General features: G+C 44.7%; 2 protein-coding genes across 2 annotated transcripts in view; both read right to left on the minus strand.

Moving 5' to 3' along the window:
- LOC117369383 (lens fiber membrane intrinsic protein-like) overlaps window positions 1-17,571 on the minus strand; it is a 29,408-nt gene extending 11,837 nt beyond the window's left edge. The window contains exons 1-3 of the mRNA XM_033963867.1: window positions 17,059-17,571; window positions 7,919-8,128; window positions 93-242 (exon numbers count right to left, since the gene is read on the minus strand). Coding sequence (XP_033819758.1) covers window positions 93-242; window positions 7,919-8,093 — 325 coding nt within the window. The 5' untranslated portion in view covers window positions 8,094-8,128; window positions 17,059-17,571. The remainder of the gene's footprint in view (window positions 1-92; window positions 243-7,918; window positions 8,129-17,058) is intronic.
- Window positions 14,191-20,478, minus strand: part of LOC117369382 (probable serine/threonine-protein kinase DDB_G0284251) — a 62,581-nt gene continuing 56,293 nt past the window's right edge. The window contains exon 5 of the mRNA XM_033963866.1: window positions 14,191-14,429. Coding sequence (XP_033819757.1) covers window positions 14,421-14,429 — 9 coding nt within the window. The 3' untranslated portion in view covers window positions 14,191-14,420. The remainder of the gene's footprint in view (window positions 14,430-20,478) is intronic.

The raw sequence follows: 20,478 nt of genomic DNA on the forward strand, positions 1-20,478 counted from the left end.
CTACTGAAAAGCATCGTTCTAAATCTCTTCCCTTTTCCTTCCTGAACTCTAATTGTGGACCATAGTAGATGGTTGACGGTGCAGTTACTCACTGGAGATGAAGAACATGATGCTTGCAGCCAAGAGCTTGTTGAACTTCTCAAAAGTAGAGAAGTGGGAAAAGGACAAAATGCCTGTGATGATGCCAACGAAGCAGCCCAGGGCTGAGAGGATCATGAAGGCCCCGGTGGCATTCCAGTAGGCTGAGGAAAGGCAAAAAGAGAACAGAAGCAGAGTATGCAGCCCCCTCTAGAGGTAAAAATATGAAAAACAGGCTTTGTTGCATTAGAAAATTTTGCATGACTAATATTTCACTCCATCAGATGTAAAAAGAAACATTTTCTTGATGAAATAATAGGTACAAAATCTACTTTCCCAACTCACTGGCAGACTGCCTTTCCATTCTACATTTCTTTTTTTCTTTTTAAATAGCTAAAAGTAGTTACCTGAGTGAAAAAACAGGGTTTAAAGAAGATTTTGAAGGATTTTTGAAGCAGAGAGGATCTGGAATGTAAGAACTGTGGGGGTTTTTTTTTCTTATTTTGAGAGGTTTGGTTTGTATTGTTTATATTGGTGCAGTTTTGAGGTTTTATGTTGCTGATTTCCTGCACAGGTTTGCTGTCCTAGTGCAGAGATCAGCATCAGCTGTATGAACATACTAACTGTTAGATTTGACAGTTGGGAGGGTGACTTGGTTCTGTGAGGAGGTGTTTTGGCTTGTGTGGCTCTTGTGAAGGTAATTATAGTTGATTTTATTGAATTCTGAATAGGAATTGTAGGTTTTGGTTGAAGTTGAGGTTTAATTCATAGATTCTGGTATTTATCCAAGGTTGAAACATTTCTTTCTGGCGGATGTGAGGAATTGTTTTATCTGTGAGACTATTGGGTGTTAGAAATAGTCTGTGAGATTTCTGTGTAATGTTGTGAGGGAATATTGGTGAAGAAAAGTTGATAAACTGTTTTGGAAATTTTAAATTGGTAATATCTCCTGTAAAGTTTTTTGAGAATTGGGTTTTATTTGTATTTTTGAGATATAGGAAATTCTGGGGAGGGAAAAAGTATAGAGAATATCAATTATCTGTGGGGGTTTTTTAGCTTAGAAAGTATTTTAGGGGGGTCACGTGATGCACACGAAGTGAACGGACGTGCGCTGCTGGGCTCCGCGATCCGATTCCCTATTTACCTGCCATACACCGATACTCGGCAATCGCGCGGGGTATCCCCTGAGCCGCAGTCACAGATCACTTGGAGCCCAGTGGATCGGCGGTGTTTTTCTGTGCTGGTGGAACCCCGGTATGCCCTTTAAAGCAGCCAAACCTTCGAAGAGCAGACTCAGCACGCTGGACCCAAAAATGGCGTCGGCTCCCGTCTCTCCGCCGCCGGAGTTGGGTGACTGGGCCCAAGAGATCTCCCGCCTGGTAACTACCGCCCTGGAGGACCGCCTAAATAAATTACAATCGGCGGTGGACGGTATCCACGAAAAATTTGAGGCCCAGGCCCAGCGGCTCACAGAGGTGGAACACCGTGTTTCTGCCAGAGAGGATGAGGCCCTTCAGGCACAGCAGCGGGTAGATAGCCTGCAATCCCAGGTGGCAGCCCTCACAGAAAAACTTGAGGATACAGAGAACCGTCAACGGCGAAATAATCTGAGGGTTGTGGGGCTCCCGGAGCTGCAGAACACTGATGCGCTTTACCAATTCTATCACACATGGCTGCCAGCACATCTTGGCCTGGAGACCTCGGCCACGGCCTTTGTGTGTGAAAGGGCGCACCGGCTGGGAACTACTACAGGGGCTAATCCGAAGCCTAGAGCGGCTATTGCCCAGTATGTCAACTGGAGGGAGAAGGAACAAATCTTGAAGGCTTATCGTTTGGCTGGTGGTCTGCAGTATGAGGGACAGCGATTACTCCTCTTTAATGACTATTCTGCTGGAGTTTCTTCTCGGCGGCGGGAAATGGCACCCATCTGTACCTCCTTGCATCGCAAGGGGGTACGCTTTGCTCTGGTTTACCCTGCCAGCCTGCGGATCTGGAGAGAGGGCAAGGTGCATACTCTGCTGACCAAGGGGGAGGCGCAGCGCTTCTTGGATACCATCAATGCCGCTGGTCCTTCTGGAGAGGGCGGAGGAGTCCCGGGCAGCTGAGATCGGCAAGGGTGGACCACTCAGAATCGGAGAGATTCCCCTGTTGTTCTTGGGGGTCCTCTTCTGGGACTGACTGTTTGTATGGACTGCAGCTGTCTGGTTCTGGTATGCCCTTTGCATCTATGCTCTGGACTTTTTCTGGGGTTTGCGAAAGGACTCCTGGTGGTTCTGCGGGGGAGGCCGCTGCTGGCCTCTGCCTTTCTCGTGGCGGGGGTGGCTGGTGTGCGTAGCCACCCTGCTGGGGGCCTGGTTTCCCTGTCTCTGTCATGGGACAGTTCCTTTCGAGAGCTGGAATCTTGGCTTTTGTGAGACACCCCTTAGAAAGGGGGGTGGGGGATTTTCTACTGGTCTTCCCTATTTTCTATGCTTATTCTCCCCCCCCCTTTTTTCTTTTCTGCTCTGTGAGACCATGGTATATTGTTCTGGATCCTGTCTCCTCTAGCAAGTATTGGATCGTGGGTTGCCCAGCTTTAGTGACCCCTTCCTCTTCTCTCTTCTTCATCTTCTCTGACTTCCCTTATGGGATTTTGTTTTCTTGTTCTGGTTTTTTCGGGTTTGTGGGGGGTTTGGGGAGAGTCCTGGGGGTGCACTCTCTGGGATTGGGGAGGGGGGAGGGGGTGTGTGTTTGTTGGGGTGTATGGTAGTTGTTTGAGGGGTGCTTGGAAGTTTGACTGGCTGTGTTGTTTGGGGTGGGTTGGGGGTGTGTGTGTAGGACTGGCACCTTTCTCTCTTTTCTGGGGGCCCGCGGCTTCTGGGCGGGGCCGGAGGTACGTGGGGGCTGCTGTTCTCTTGCCAGGGCCCTGCTTGCAGCGAGGGAAGGGTCTTAGCTGGGAGGACCCTCTCCTCTCAACGTTGTTTTTAGTATTTCCTATTTTGTTCTTTAGGTCTATTTTTGATACTGGTTAACCTCCGCATTTCCACCTATAATGTGGATGGTATCCACTCTCCTGTAAAGAGAAAGAAATTGTTGAATTGGTTCCGGAAAAATCACATAGATATTGCCTACCTGCAGGAGACTCACTTGTCGGGTGTTGAGCATGCCAAGTTGCGCCGGGAATGGGTGGGGGAGGTATGTTCTTCTTCCTTTAACTCTAGACAGCGGGGGGTTGCGATTTTATTCTATAAACAATTGCCCTTACATATCCATAAAACTCTACAGGATAGGGAGGGGCGATATGTGATAGTTTTGGGGGAATTGTGGGGTCAGAAATGGATGTTTTGTAATCTTTATGCCCCTAATGTTTATAGTCACCGATTCTTTTCTGGGATCCTGGCCAAGGTAGCTCAGTATTCTGACTATCAACTCCTTGTGGGAGGTGATTTTAACATCTCGGCTGATCCCTCCATGGACTGTAGACCGGCGAGGGTGTGTCCGGGGGACCACGGGGCCAAGGGGGTCAATTTTTTGATGGACCAGTTGCATTTGTTGGATCTGTGGCGGTCTTTGCATCCTACTGAGCATACCTATACTTTTTACTCTCACCCTCATGATGTTTATGCCCGTTTGGATTATTTTCTGGCATCGCCCTCGCTGCTCCCGCAGGTAGAGCATGTTTCTATTGAGGAGGTTCCATTATCGGATCATTCCCCGCTAATATTGTCAGTCCGGCTTACGAATGATACTCTGCGACGGGGGTGGCGGTTCCCGAGCCATCTGTATAGGGATCTGGAGTTTCATAGGTACCTCCGGGAACATTGGCAGGAGTATTGTCATCATAACATATCCCCTGATGTTGACCCGGTGATATTTTGGGAAGCATCTAAGGTTGTACTCCGGGGATACATTATTGCTTACGTATCTAGGGCACGGAGGCGACAGGATGCTGACCTTTTACGGCTTTCTGGGGAGTTGCAGGCTCTGCGACGGCGACATGTCGCTACGCTTTCTGTGGAGGATAAGCGTCGGCTGGGGGATGTCCATTCACAGTTGGAGGTCCTTTTGACGCAACGGGCCAATAGGGATATCTACTTCCAACGCTATCGCTTGCATAGATGGGGGGGGGAAGGCCGGGCGGCTTTTGGCCAATCTAGTGCGTCCTCCTCGCAAACAACAGGTCATCATGTCTATTAAAGATGGTGGGGGTCGGCTTTATACCGGGGCAGACGACATTCAGTCCCAGTTTGTGCACTTCTATGAGACTCTTTATTCCCGTCACGAATCCTCCGAACCTGATCGCACGGAGTTCTTCCGGGACTTGGTTTTGCCTCGGGTGAATGGTGCCCAGCTTGAACTTCTGAATGCTCCGGTCACGAAGGCGGAGATTCAGCTGGGTATCAAAGCTTTGAAGCTCACGAAAGCGCCGGGCCCTGATGGGTATGGGCCCGAATACTATAAGATTGTGGCCGATTTGGTCCCTTCGGCGTTGGGGGCTGCTTTTAATGAGTTGCATTCGGGACAGGGCCTGGGACTGCAAAATATGGCCCATGTGGTCTTGCTCCCTAAACCCGGAAGGATCCTGCCCAAGTGGGGTCATACCGCCCGATCTCTCTGCTCAATCAGGACGTTAAGCTGTTGGCTGCGATACTGGCCCGCCGTCTGAATACCGTCCTCCCTCTATTGATTCATGAAGATCAGGTGGGTTTTATTCCGGGCCGGTATGCTTCTATGAATCTGTTTCGGGCATTAATGGCCTTGCATTCGAGACGGGGGACGGGGAGTAAATCGGCTATCGTGGGGTTAGACATGGAAAAGGCTTTTGACAGCATTTCCTGGCAATTCTTATTCTGGGTTCTGCAGCAATATGGCCTGGTTGGCCGCTTCCCTGAATGGATTCGTAGTTTGTACCTTCGCCCGCAGGCGCGCCTGCTGGTGAACGGGGGGCTTACTGCTCCTTTTCCTTTGGGTAGGGGTACCCGGCAAGGATGTCCCCTTTCCCCCCTTCTCTTCGTGCTAGCCCTTGAACCCTTGGCGGTAAAGCTGCGCACCGATCCCTCCATTCGGGGAATTCGGATAGGAGATAGGGAGAGTAGGATAAATCTTTTCGCAGATGACATCCTCCTCTACCTTGATAATCCTATAGACAATCTGGAGAGAGCGCTCGGGGTGGTTCGAACTTTTGGCAATTTTTCAGGGCTGCGGGTTAATTGTGCCAAGTCTGAGCTGCTGCCTTTGGATTCTACTCTCAAGGAGCCTTGGCACTCCGCTCTTTCTATACCACCTGTTGATGGGCCGTTGCGATATCTTGGCGTGTACCTGACCCCTGACTTGTCCCTTCTGTATCAGCGTAATGTTCGTTGCCCTCTTGAGCAAATCGCGGCTCAATGTGATCGTTGGAGGGAGTTACCGTTGGGCTTGTGGGGTAGAGTGGCTCTCACCAAAATGGTTCTCCTGCCAAAGATCTTGTATCCTTTACAGACTCTCCCTGTGTGGCTTGCCGCCCGGGATGTGCGGGCTTTTCGCTCCACTATTTCTACTTTCATTTGGAGACGCAAAAGGGCGCGCATTAGCTATACTAAATTGATGCTGGATCGATCTCAGGGGGGCTTGAATCTTCCGGATGTTAGACATTACAACGTCGCGGCTCTGTTTCGATATATTCATGAGGGCTGGACTGGACATTACAAATATGCCCCTGGGGGGTGGCTTTCTTCATGGTGTGCGCCGCATTCCTTTTTGGCCCTTCTCCATATGTCGCCTTCAGCGGTTCCCTCGACCTTGAGCCTTCTCCAGCCGCTTAGGATGGCATGGCGGTGGTGGAGGCGCCACCAACAGAAAACGCCTGCTGCGTCGGCGCTCTTGCCTTTGTGTGGCAACCTTGCTTTTGTCCCTGGGATGGGCCCTTCTCGACTACAGGTGTGGGAGCAGCGGGGGTGTAGGACCTTGAGGGATGTTTGGGATGGGGGTGGTGGGGATGCATTTCCTTCCTTTGCCCAGATTCAGCGGAGATGGGATCTGCCTACGACCCATTTCTGGGTGTATCTTCAGATCCGCCACTATTATACTACGCTAATTCGGAAATGGGGGGATGCTTGGCTCTGTGGTCCTCTGGATGCACTCTTCTTTCTGGTTCCATCGGCCCAGAACAAACTCTCTACGTGGGGTCATATGCTGCGGGCGAGCATGTCTGGGGATGCCCTTGATGGAGCGGCCTCTGCGTGGCGGAGGGAGCTGGGCTTTCTGGGTGATCGGAGCGCGTTCCTTGCACTGTTTGGTCATCTTAGACTTCTGGGAGGCAACTCCGATCTCCAGGAAATGCAGTTTAAGATATTGCACAGGGCGTATATCTCTAGGCAACACGGGGCTCTCATGGGCCTCTGGGAAGGGGCTGGCTGTACTAGGTGTAGCCACTCGGCTGGGACCTTGGTTCATCATTTTTTGGAATGCCCATCCACTGATTTGTGGTTGAAGGTTCTCCCTTTTTTGGAGCAAATTGTGCACCATCCTATTCCGCGTGACTATGGCATGCTCTTATTGGGCGACCAGAGAATGATGGAGGAGGCTGGGTTTTCGTTTCCTCAGCGGAAATTCCTATATATACTTCCTCTTGGTGAAAAAACTCCTCTTGCAATATTGGGTATCTGATCAGGCGGCTTCCTTTACTCATTGGCTACATCGGCTTGCTCAGGTGGCCCAATTTGAAATTCATCGCTCTCCCAAGGGGGGGGGGGATTGACCTTCGCTGCTATGTGGGGCTTTGGAAAGCGGCCTTGTTGCTCTGTCCTGGGGAATCGGTGGCACAGCTGGATACCCCCTCTTGAGGCCGCAGTTCCTTCTACTTCTCCTCTCTTCTTCTCTTTCTTTTCTCGTTCTTCTCTTTCTTCTTAGTTAGGGGCTTTGGTGTAGCTTACTATGAAAGGTGTGTGTTGGTGTGTGTGGGCGGGGGTGTCTGTGGAGCGTTTGTTGTGGATCGTATGGCGTGTCTGGAGTTTGTGCATCTGTGGTATGATTGGGGGGGTTGCTTCTGTTCTCTACCTAAATAAAAAAAAAAATTTGCGGATGGCGACTGGAGGGTACAGAGCTCGTCCGGCCCAATTTTCTTTTCTGTGATTGTCTGCTCGTTTACAGTTCGATTTATATTCCCTCTGTTTTGGACCTTGTGTCCTTGTACCGTTGGATTTCTGTATCTTCTGTGTTGCATCTGTTAATAAAAATTATTTGAAAAAAAAAAAGAAAGTATTTTAGGCAATTTTGGGGTTATTAGATTAGGATAGGGTTTTCCCTTATTGGTTTGCTTAAGTCAGAGTAGTAGGTTGGTTCCAGCAAGAGAGAGTCTGCTAGCAAGAGATTCTGCTATCAACAGCACACCAACGTGGTACCCCTACATAGAAAGAACATAAAGCCTCAAATACCCAAATCTGGGGAAAAAGAAGAAATTTACAGAGTTTGAGTAGAATTTCTTTGTTTAGATTTGATATACAGCATTTGTTTATTAAATTTTATTTCTTTATTCAATTTTGAATCCTTAGTGCTTCTTTATATTTATTTTATTATATGTTTAATAACTATTTTTATTCCAAGGTTATACCATATTATTATATATTATTATTTTGTTTATGTAATTTACCCCTTCTCCTGGGGAAAGGTATCAATTTAACCCTCGGTGTTCACATCTACAAAATAAATCTTATTTCAAGAGGGATACCTTTTACCTCAGTCTGAGAAGGAGGGGTTACATTGGCAAACTTTTCTTTTTTGTATGAATTATTTGTTCAAAGTCTAAGGTGAATAGGTTCATAAAGTTTGTAGTCAATTTGTTTAACATTTCCAAATCAGTAAAATTGTGGTGCTTCCTTACCCATGCTTTCAGTCTGCAGGTAGCACTTGCCAGTCATGCAGTACCTCCAAAGGCCCTGGTGTGCAAAGCTCCCAGACAGCCAGTATTGCATCCAGTGGTCTGTCACCGTGGAAACCACTAGCAGGATATTGCCCACAAAGGCGCAGAATAGGCCTCCTCCCATGAAACTGTACATCCTGGATCCCTGGTCAGCACTAATGTCAAAATCCACTGAAAAAATGAACACAGAGATGCTTAAACTAGAGCATAAGGGATCATTATAGAAGGCATGAGGAATGAGACTCAGGAGAAACCTAGAGTAATATTTATTCCTGAATGGCAGCACCATAAAATCATCATGGAGGGAGTGAGAAACCTAGGAGTATGGCTAGATCCAAACCTGGACATGCAACACATTGTGAAAAATGCTTATGGCAAATTTTGCTGGGTTAGAGGACTAAAACCCTACCTAACCCATCAAGCAATGTCCAACGTAGTAATATCCCAGTTAATTTCAATCTTCGACTACTGCAATGCAATCCTGCTGGACATTCCAAAGTACATGATCAGACAGATCCAAATAGTACAAAACGCAGCAGCTAGATTTCTGATGGGAAAATCAAAGCAGGCGAGTGCCACCCCACCACTGAAAGTTACACTGGCTCCCGAATGAAAGCAGGGTGAAATTCAAGATAATTTTGCTGACACACAAAACCATTCATCTGTCAGAACTGCAATACCTAACAACTAGACTAGACAACCGTACACTAGCATGTGCCTTCCACTCGAGCCAAGAATACCTACTGAAAATACCCTCCTTCAGATAGATACATCAAATTCAAAAATGTCAGAAAAAGAATGTTCTCAGTGATGGCCCCAATGTGGTGGAACTTCCTTCCGAAGGAATTAAAACTAGAAAAGGACACCAAAATGTTCAAGAAAGGAATAAAGATGATACTCTTCACAGAACATTTTAGCAAATAAAGAAACATTTAGGTGGAGTAGCAACATGGAGGAAACAGCAGGCTACTCCCCACAATACAGTATAAAGAAAGATGAGTATATGTCAATACAGAAACAATGATTATAGTATATTTAGGTAAGATTCACATATACTGTATTTAGCTCATGTATTGTAACACCATTACTAGAACTCATGTATTGTAACACCTCTACTGAAGCAAAGCTGATTGACAGCTAGAGGTAAAAGAAGGACCTCCCATCCCACAGCAGCAGGAAACACCTTCATAAAATAGCAGTGGCACAGTTAAACTGTTATAGAATACTAACTTAAGCCAGTTTGGCATGCTGAACTTTAGGTGTGACCAATTATGCCACGCCAATGGCTGACATAAGTTGATGTGCCTAAATGGGCCATACAACATACATAATTGATACTATTCTGTATGTTGAGTGTGTCTCTTGCTGACACCACTGGCAACATTGGTTCAAAACTTCAATGTCAGGGCACAATGTCCTGTTGGATTTCATGAGCATAGGTTTTTGTAGCACAGTTCGAGTGCTTTGTTAAAGCACAGATTTTTCTAGTACTTGGTTTTATATTCATCTTCACATCCACAACTGATCTTTTCTTAACTCATAGCACATACTAGGACCCCTGAGGAAGGCAGGTTTGTCGAAACACGGATCGTGCTGGGTCTTTTTCATCCTATGCATATGTGAATTGTTCCTGTATTACTAAAATAAACTGAATTAAAACCTGCATCAAGAACATCTTTTCCACAATTTCTTTTGTTTTTTGTTTTTCCATTCACTGTGGAACTGTCGGGTTTTCTTCTTTTGTTGCTATTGGATTTCAGACCACAATCCACAGCCTTCCTCGGCTCTCCTTTTTTAATATGAATATTAGTTTGGTTCAATAACTTTGATTCTTAGGTGTATGGCTGTACTGAATATTCAGAGTCAATCTCATTCAGCCCCAAATATATTATTCATATTTGGCCAAATAGTGAATTAGATTAGAATACAAATAATCTGGGGCCTTACTAGTTTAAATCTACTGAAATAAACATCTGATCTCTGATTACACATAGGGCTCCTTTTACAAAGGCGCGCTAATGGGGTTAACGCATGCAACTTTTCATGACACGTTGGCCAAAAACTACCGCCTGCTCAAGAGGAGGCGGTAGCAGCTAGTGCATTCAGTGGTTTAGCACGCGCTATTATTAAACCGCTAGCACGCCTTTGTAAAAGGAGCCCATAGCTTCTTTTATTTCTTATGTTACAGCTCAATTCCTATTATTCATATTCAGTATTCGTATTCGGCTGAATAATATTATTCATTATTCATATTCAGCCGAATAGTAAACTATGCAATTCAGTAGAGCACTAATAAGTATGATTCTTGATTCTCAAATATATATTTCCAAGCACAAATTTCTCAATCAGACTTTCTCTTCCTGTACTGGCTTCTTGATTTTCCTACATTACACAAGCTTATACAGGTATATTTGATCTCAAAACTTGACTATTGCAACTCCATGTTTACCAGTATTCCTGAGTCCCAGCTAAGGCAGTGTCTAACCCTGCAGAATATGGCAGCTCTTTTGTGTGTGTGTGTATTTGGTAATGCCCTTAGATCCGATCGTGCTTCTCCACTTCTATTCCGCCTACATTGACTGACATTGCACTGTCATAATTGGTTTAAAATCTTGTGTCTAACCTATAAGGCATATCATTTAGGTGCTCCTCTATTTTTGTCTTCCTTAACTGCCCTTTACACTCCTAACCATGCCCTTAAGTCTATTGACTCCAGCCAATTTGTACTTCCCCTCCGCAGAAGCACACTATAAATTGCTATTATCTGACACTATATCTATGGAATAACTTTCCACCTTTCCTTTGAACTGAATTGTGTTTGCCAAATTTAAAACTGATCTAAAAACCCATTTCTTTAACTTTGCTTTTACTAAGCCCTAATAAAGCTGGTCTGCTAAGTGATGACCTGTCCACTCAGAACAGTCTATATTGGTTTGTTTGTTAGCATATATGTTAAGGTAAAGTGTAAATGTGTGACTAGGGTGATGTCAATAAAGAGGACACATGACTTTACCCCTGTCCTACCCATGACTCTACTCCTTCGCACCTGCACCCACCTCAGCCCCAACCATGGCCCATCTCCCACTAGTCTCGCCCCTGCCCTTCCCCACCTTTCACCCATTTCCTTAGTCCCCCTTCTCATTTTCTATACCCTTTTGGTATTTCTCTCTTTCCCTCCTTCTCTCTCTCTCTCTGTCCCTCCCTCCAGCTTCCCTCCCATGGGTGCTTCTCTATCTGTCTCCCTCCCTTCATACATACCCCTCTTCCCCCCGTAGGACTGTGCTTCTGTCTCTCTCCTGTCCCCCACCTACCACCTCGCTGAAATTGAATGTTTGGGCCAGCCGGCAGCAGCAGTAATGTGAGCCTGCTGTCATCAGCCTGCCCTGGAAGCCACCTCTCTAGAGCACCCTGCCTATGCAGGAATAGGAAGTTGCTCCAGAGAGAGGTTTCCAGGGCATGCCAACAGCCGCAGGCTCACCTTGCTGCTGCTGCCAGCCAGCCCAAAGATTCATTTTCAGTGGAGCCAGGAGGCAAGTGGGAGATAGGTTAGGACTCGAGACACTTTCTCGCCAGACAGGGGAGAAAGCCTTCCAGACAGTCCTCTAAAGTCTAACTGTGCAAAATATAAAGATAGCAAAAGTATATTACAGTCATTACATTATAGGTTAACAAATATAAATAAAACAAAATTTGGGTAATATGATGCCATTTTATTGGACTAAATACATAGTTCAATTAGCTTTTAGAGGCCAAAACTTAATTCCTCAGGTCAGCACAGTATACAGCAGTTATGGTACCCTGTCCTGACACTGTCTTTTGGTCAGAACCCACCAACTGGCCAGTGCAAATCTGTTTAAGAAGGTTGGCTTCTGTTAGTCAGAGCCCACCTTATAATCACTGGAATTGGAGTTGGGAATTAGAAATAACATGTTGGAGTGAAGAAGGAGAATCTGTACATATAGGTACTTGGGCTGTGTTCTGCCAGAAACTGTTCCTTGGTCAAGTGTGTGCCTCTTCCTAGTTTCAATATAACATAAAACATAACATTTTGGACTTTACATCCTGGTGTAGTCTGCATTATTCAAGGAGTGAGAGTAGGGCTACCAGATTTTCAGTAAAAAGAAAAAAAAATAATATATATATATATATATATATATGTAAGAGCCTGTCCCATTCTGCCCCCAGCTCTACCCTGTTCTACCCCCAGCCCTGTCCCATTCCACACTCCAATCCCGGCCTTGGCACTCAAACAGTCCTCTAAAAAGAGAACATGTCTGAGTAAATCCAGACATCTGGTAACCCTAAGTGAGAGGAGTGTCTGGTGCTTGCTTGCTGTGGGACTCCAGCTGTTAAGTTGATCCTAGCTCTGGTCCCTAACAAATAAAATAACTTTGTGTGCCCCTTCCCAGCATCTGGCTAAGCAAGGGGTTACAAGTGTCTGCCTCCTCTCTCCCTCCCCACATCCAGCTTTCACCCTCTTTCCCCCTTCCAATATCTGTCCCTTTTCTCCCCCCCTCTCCACATCCAGCATGTGTCCCCTCTCTCCCCAATTCAACATCTGTCCCTCTCTCTCTCTCTGACTACATTATGTCTGCTCCCTTTTCTTCCCCCTCCCATATACAGAATCTGTCCTCTTTCTTCCCCTTTCCGAATTCATAGGGTTGTCATATTTCTTCCTGCAAAAAAAGAGGACACATGGCCCCCCTCCCCCAGACACACCTATTCTGCCCAAGCCACGCTCCCATTCTGCCCCTGTCCCACCCCCACACATACCTCTTCTTCTCTTCTTCCTGAGCTTGGGGCCATGTCTTCGAGGGCCTCCGAGCATGTGCAGATGTAACATGATGAGGTCACACGCATGTGCGCATGCGTGGATGCTCTCCAGACGTGGTCCCGAGCTCCTAATCCCAGACAAACTGCTGGATATTTGAAAAACCGCCCAGATAGTCCTCTATAAAGAGGACGTGTCTGGATAAATCCGGACATATGGTAACCCTACACATTCAGCATCAGTCCTCTCTCTCCCGCTCATCCACTCTGTTCCCCCTTTCTTCCCCCTCCCACTTCCAGTATCTACCCCTTCTATCCCCCTCATCCAGCATCTGTCTCCTTTCTTTAACAGATAGTATAGAAAGCACCCAACTGAATGTATCTCTTCCAAAGTACGCAAGAAAAGGGGAGTGGAGGGAAATAAACAACAAAGTCACTCCATTGATTATAACACCTGTGTTATTGAGCACTGCTTAACCAGCGAAAAAAAAAGCCTCAGAGCGTTGAAGAAGTGAACCCACACTCTTACCACCTTCATATCATCAGCAGAAAAAACTTTCATTATTGTGGTTAGAAAAACAAGAGGTGAAAAACTTTCCACAATACTAAACAAAAATGCTTTTATGTAGATAACACTGATAATTTGACAAAAAAAGACCGACAATCGTTTCGTGGCATAAAAGCCACTGCTTCAGGGCCTCTAGAAAGAACAGGCTATCTGCTCAACAGTTTCTTCCAGAATCTTTAGGGGGGGGGAGGGGGAATCTGCCATGAAACAGCCTGGTCAGGGTGAAACATGAATTTGTGTTGGCATCTAACCCCCCTGATATGGCTATAAAAATAAGTTCTAAAAAACAAACAAACTTTAGATGACTACTTTTCAAGAATTAAAAAATATTTATATTTTTAAAAACTCATATTTAAAATATGGACTGATGAAGAAGTGATATTCACGCATTATGCTATGCTGAACAGAATACGGTGTATACCTCTGATGGTCCAAAATCACTAAAAGGCATTTTTTGGGTGTGGTGTATGCATAGTTTCCTTTCTTCACCACCCACCCAGCATCTGACCCTCTCTCCCCCTAATCTAGTGTCTGTCCCTTTCTTCCCCCCTCCCACATCCAGCGTCTACCCCCTTCTCACCCAATGTCCCTACTACCATTGCTGCTGTTCTCCAAACTAGCAGTGGTGGCAAAACAAAGAAAAAGAATCTGCAGGGCTGCACTCTTGGCTTTGCCGGAACAAGAAGGGATGTGAGAAGTTGGCGGGACTGGCAGCCACGAGGAGGAAATGTGCAGCCGTGTGGTTTCTTTTTCTTTGTTCCACAGCCTCAGCACTACAATGATGGTTTCAGTGGGGAGATCCTGCAGATTTATGGGGATGCCATGTCACCTGTGGCTCCCCCCTCCCCCTCCCCCCCCCCCCCGTTCTGATGCCTATGGATGGTGGGGGCTTATAAATTCCAAACAAAGAGGTGTCAAAGTACCCACACAAAAAGTCAATGAACAGCAAAACAGAGTGGGATAAAGCATCACTGTATCAGGATGAGCACACAGAAATGTACTGTTGAGATAAATCTTGATTGTAGATAACAAGGAGTAAATACAAGACAATTCTCAAATGTAGATGGTGGTCACTGATGTAGAATAGGACATAACACGGTCCATAGTTCGGCATAGATGCCTTCCTCAGGAGTCCTTAAAGAGATGTAAAAGTATACATAGGAGTATACATGTATAAATAGGGAGAACCAAAAGAGAGGGTCAATATAAAGCCAATAATAAAAAATTTAAAACAAAGTGAAAAAAATATGCAATTGCCGTGGAAGTCAAAATCCAAATAACAATGTGAAGCTCTGAAAGTGATAAGGAAATATGTATATACAGTATAAAGATGTTATAGTGAAGCTTTGTTATGAATACTCAAGCAAATGCATATTTTGTGAGGATATGACATGCATTTAAAATGTGAATTCAAGGAAGGAGACATTGGAAAGAGCATTGACATACCGATTGCCTATTTAGATGTCTTGGCCAACAGAATGTCCAATTTTAGGATGCCTAATTTTATTTGCCATTTTTGACCACAGATACGTCCAAGTGCAAAACATCTAAATCCAGACCATTTGGATGTGGGAGGGGCCAGTGTTGTAATGGATTGGCCACACAGACATGCCAACAGAGCAGTGGGGCACTGCTGTGAACTTCACATAAAGGGTACCAGAAGTACATTTCACCAAATCCCCCTTATAATGTATGGTGAACCCTCCAAATTCCCCCCCCCCAACCTACAATACGCACCTCAATAGCCCTTATAACTGCAAGTGGCACCTATATGGAAGTATAGTAGGGTTTTGGTGTCCTCACACTTTTCATCATAAATGTAGTGGTTAGAGAGGCTTATGGGCCTAGGTCTTCCTCTCTATGGCTCACTAGTTCACCCACCAGGTTACTTAAGACACCTGTGTGATGCTCTGCCAGGCTTTTCCACACTAGGTGCTGCTGTTCTAGAGATAGCTAAGTACTGTTTCGTTCAGATTTTTGGAGGGGTGGGACAGGACAGTGACCACTGGGGGAGTGTGTGTGTGGGAGTCATTACTTAATCGGTTTGGGGAATAGCCCCTACCTTTCTCTTACCTAATTTCGTGCTATACAGCCCTACTAGGATAACCAGAAATTGTAACTTATTTGCTTACCCAAGGATCACTGGTTGTAAATACAGGTCCTTTTTGGATAGAACATTCATGTTTCAAGCAAATAAATAGCAGTTTGGTTAGGAAATTACATCAATGGAGCCAGGTTGACCTATGGCGCTTTTCGGAAAGAAATTAAAACTGCATTGTTTGACAGATTTATTTCCTAAACAGAAGTCATACTATATTTAATAATTTTATACTGACTATCCTTGAGAAATGTGTTGTACTTTTACTATTTGTATTTTGTAAATCACTGATTGTCCAATTCTCTTCAGTGTAAACCCCCTAGAAGTCATATGATTGTGGCAGTATAGAAGAATAAAGTTATGTAATCCCTCCAGTGGTCATATGGTCAGTTTGGGTACTTTTTGGCACTTAGTCACTTTATAAACAGGTCTAGCCTCGGAAGACCTGTCTTCGGAAACGTTTGATTATCGCCGCAAGACGTCCAAGTCTAAGTACACCCAAAGCCCACTCAGAAACTCCTCCAAAATGTCCTCCTTTAGTTTTGGATTCACAGCGGGTAGAACATCTTGCAAGACATCCAGAAAAATGGTTTTGAAAATCGGTACTAGGACGTCCTGGCTCCTGGTGATTAGGACATCCAAGTGCTGATTTTTGCCATTTTTTAAAATGTCTAGTTTTTTGAAAATACCCCTACTAGTATTCTAAAAGCAATGAATCATGAACAAAGAAGAGAAGCATTCCCAAAAATAATAAATGTACATAGAGTGTAAGAAGAGACTTTACTATAATCTTACAAGAGCAGAAACAGAAGCAGTGAGGTCTTTGTCACAAAATTGTAACATTGTCATTAAACTTGCAAAGGAGGCAGTACAGTATTGTCTTACTTGCATGTCATAAATATATACTGGAAACTGAATGGCAGATTATAAGACAAGGATTTTTATAGTCCTCTGAATGAAGACCCCACAGATACTCTTTAAAAGATATTAAAGAAATAGCTGATGAAAAAAAGGCTTTCTGATTGATTTTTAAATATCCTGTCATCCCCACCAGATACATTTTACCTAAAGTACACAAATCTATGACAGATCCTCCAGGCAGACTCATAATGTTGAGTCATTGGTTCATTTTAGAACTATTGTCTGACTTTGGCAGAAGAGCTGTGAAAGTGAGTGCATAGGTGATGAGTGACAAGAAGTATGAGAGTGAGTGGGTAATGAGCTGCAGGGTGTGAGAGAGTGAACGAGTGATTGGATGGGCAATGAGTGGCAGGAGGCTCTGCCAGTTAGTTCATGGGAAATAACTGCACTTACTGATAACGACAGTCAGGATGGAATTTCGTTGATATGTAGCTGTGTTTTGCAGATGAGACTGCCTAATTGATGATATTATGCACAATCTTTAGTAAATTAACTGCAGCACCCGCTCTGCACATAGATCCCAAAATGTAATCTTAATACCAATTTTAAATTATACTCTAAGGAACTTCAAACTTTTTAAGTGCAAACACTTTATGTGAAAATTCTTACCTCGTCTGCCTTTGAAAGCCTGGAAAAAAAATGTCATCTTGCCGTGCTGCAGTTTTCTCTGTTACTTGCTTGAGTGTATGTGTGTGTAATTGTGTTAAGCGAGCACTGGTGTGCTCAAAATTCACACAGACCTACCTGAGTTAAGCCCTTGGACTACGGTCTAGGCAGTAGAGGCTGGCACTACTTCTCTGGTGCTGAGAGAATGCCAGAGACCAGGATCACACTGACCTTCCTAAAAGTTATCACTTTTAACATTTTTGTTGGTGTAGGCAAATCCTTTAATGCCCAGAACAATCCTGTGGGAATTAGGGAGCAGGGTGCATGATCCTTTTGGGCCAATGGCAGTCCTGGCCACAGTTTCCAGAACACCACTTTGCCGATACTTGCAATTCCAGCCCTCTTGAATGTAACCGCTGACTCTTTCAGTTTTGAGAGAATTCACAGGCATCCCATGACTGTTCCCGAGTCAGGTTTCCCAGAGCGATTAGAGGGACAATGGCCCTAGGCTGAAGGATCTTAATTAAAAGAACACTGCTGTGCAGAATGAAACCAGGTAGAGAAGAAGGAGGGGCAGGGCATGGCATGTTCCTTCGGACATTGAAAGAGACTCATTTCCAGGACTCAGGCTGTGGAATCAGTTGTGATGTGGGACTCTAGTAAAACAACATAATACAACACACTGTACATTCTGCATTATAAAAATCAATTACTGGATGTTTTTGTATTGGTTATTCATTGGTGTCACTTGCCATTGGTACAATATGACATTAAAAATCTAGAACAATAGTCCCCCACTGATTTTTAGTTGGGACCCCTTTGGATCCAAATGAGCTGAAGGAAAGCCAAAAATTTTATTATTTTAATATTTATACACTGGTAATAGCCTAAATGGTTTATATTCAGGTACTCCTCCCTATCTGTCCCAGTGGACTCACAATCTGGGTCCATAAAATTCACAAGACTTGGACTTTTTTTTTTTTTTTTTAATAAGGCTTGGTTTTACATAGATGATATGATTTTATGTTATTTTTGCTTATAATAAAATTGTATTTGTTCCTTAATGTTGATATGTTCAGTCCCTTACCCACTCCTTCTTTGGCTCATAATTCGACTAGAGTGTTCAGCAACTTGCCCAGGGTCACAAGGAAAAGCATAGGCTTGAACCTGCAACCCTAACCACTAGACCAGGGGCAGGCGATTCTAGTCCTCGAGAGCCAGAGTCAGGTCAGGTTTTCAGGATATCCACAATAAATATGCATGAGATAGATTTGCATCTCAAGGAGGCAGTGCATGCAAATCCATCTCATACATATTCATTGTGGATATCCTGAAAACCTGACCTGGCTCTGGCTCTTGAGGACTGGAATTGCCTACCTCTGCAGTAGACCAATCTTCCACTCTCACATCACAACACTGCTAACCACTCCACCAGCCTGCCTTCACACTTATTATTGGGTGTATCCTCAAGAAGGGCATTTCCACATATTTTCTTTTTGTCTAGTGAGAAATGCTTTGTCCTTCAGACGTGTAGCTCTCCCTCCCATCCACTTCCTCCTTTCTGCCATGAGCTTGGGAAGAGATTGTGTTCATCTCCGAAGACCTGGATGTGAGTAGTGTGCAAATTATCATGAGATGTGAAAAGCAGCATGAAGTCTGGAAGGGTATTTAGAGAGTTCCCTGAGGAGAAAGGAGCTGTGCTAATGCAAAGGCATTCGACCAGGGGCTCTAAGCTCAGTTCTCACCCAGCCAGTCAGGTTTTGAATATGCATAACTTCTGTGTAGTGTCAGTATCCTCCAGTGTGACTTGAATTTCCTCTCAGATTCACCACAATAATAAAATCCCCCCTCCATATGAAGCGACACCCTCCAGTTCTGCTCTCTCCCTCCTTTCCCCCCCAGGTCAAAAGGCCTACCCTAGATCCAATCCCCCTCCCTTCCTCCTGTCTGTTCCCCAAAAGCAAAGTCCTGCCTCCAATTCAAGTCCCCTCCCCTTTATAAAGTCAAAAGGATCTCCCCTGATTTAATTCCTCTCCACAAAAGCACATAACCACCCCTAATTCAATACCCCTTTGTCTCTCCCCCTCCCCAGTTCAAAATGTCTATTCCCAAACTGATTCTACTTAATTTCTGAAAAAGCAAAGGCCCGCCCCGATTCAATAATTCTCAATCTCTTTCCTCTTCTCTTCCCAAGATCAAAACCCATCCTCTATTGAATCTTTCTCCTTCTCCCCTTCCCCAGAGCCTTCTAACCTCCAACATGGCTCCCCCCCCCCCTATACTATGCAGACCACCCTCCCCTCTGCGCTATCTTTGAAATCCATAGTAGTCTAAGAGTCAAGGTAGGAGCGATTCCTACTCAATAGAGGTTTCAACAGCCATTTGCAAATGGAGACATGATGGGCAGGATCAAGTGGGGCTTGTTCCTGCTTCAATAGATTTAAGTAGTTGATAAATTTCTTAAATAAATAAATAGGCCTTAGACTGCCATGGATTTTAATGGTAGGTCTGGGAGAGGAGGGTCCCTACAGGATCTGTGTGATGGGTGACATATTGGAGTTGCAGGGCAGAGTTCTCCAGACCTCATCAACCAATATTTGAATAGACTCAAGACTGGCAGAGTAGTGGATGCCCAAAAGGAAAAATGAGGTATGGAATAATGGTTTAAGAAGAGGATGATTGAGGCTGGGGTGGTTGCTTGGGAGTGGGACGGATGACATGCTGATGTGGGTGAATAGCTGAGGATTTAGAAGGGTTGAATGAGACCATGAGAAGGAGCTACTGGAAGACAGAGGGAGTGACAAAGGCCAAAAGGGGATTGGTGGAGGAGGGGAAGGAACGTCTGATGCCAAAAAGTTGTAGGAAAAAGGGTTAATGAAGGCCTAAGCAGGGACTGCTTGGAGAGGAGAGGGCACAGCAGTGGCGTACCTAGGGTATGTGGCACCCGGGCCCATCATTTTTTTGACACCCCCCCCCACCCACCCTCCATGTAAAAAATATTTTTTGTAATAACCATGAAACGGTATAAATGGTCAGAATAGAAACAGGGAGTGAAAATATTCTTTTATTGAACCTCATATATGTAACCATTATTCCAAACATAACATAACATAAATTATGTCTGAATTGTCATGACATCAGAAGTACGTATGGAGTAGTTGTAGGTGATGCTTGGGACAGTTCTGATTGTGTTAGTTCGGTTTTATGTGTTTTTTGAATAGAAGGGTTTTTATTTCTTTTTTGAAGGTTTTGTAGTCTGTGGTCGAGGTCAATAGGTTGTAGAGTTGGGGGTCGAGTGTTAGGAGGATGTCGAACAGTTTTTTTCTTTTGACGTTTTTGGTTGGAGGGTGTGTGAATGGTGTGCGAGTTCTCCTATGTCTGGTTGAGGTGGATTTAATTATTTAGCTGAAGAAATTAGTTACCCCCCTCCCCCCATTCCACACACATTAATTCTCTTCCATTTTTGTTCCCATTATAAAAAACACTGATAAGTTCCCAGAAAAAAAATACATTAAAATAAGGAAACCAAAGGCCCCTACAGATGAGAACATAACATAA

This window comes from Geotrypetes seraphini, chromosome 11 (assembly GCF_902459505.1).
Source record: "Geotrypetes seraphini chromosome 11, aGeoSer1.1, whole genome shotgun sequence".
Taxonomy (NCBI): Eukaryota; Metazoa; Chordata; class Amphibia; order Gymnophiona; family Dermophiidae; genus Geotrypetes; species Geotrypetes seraphini.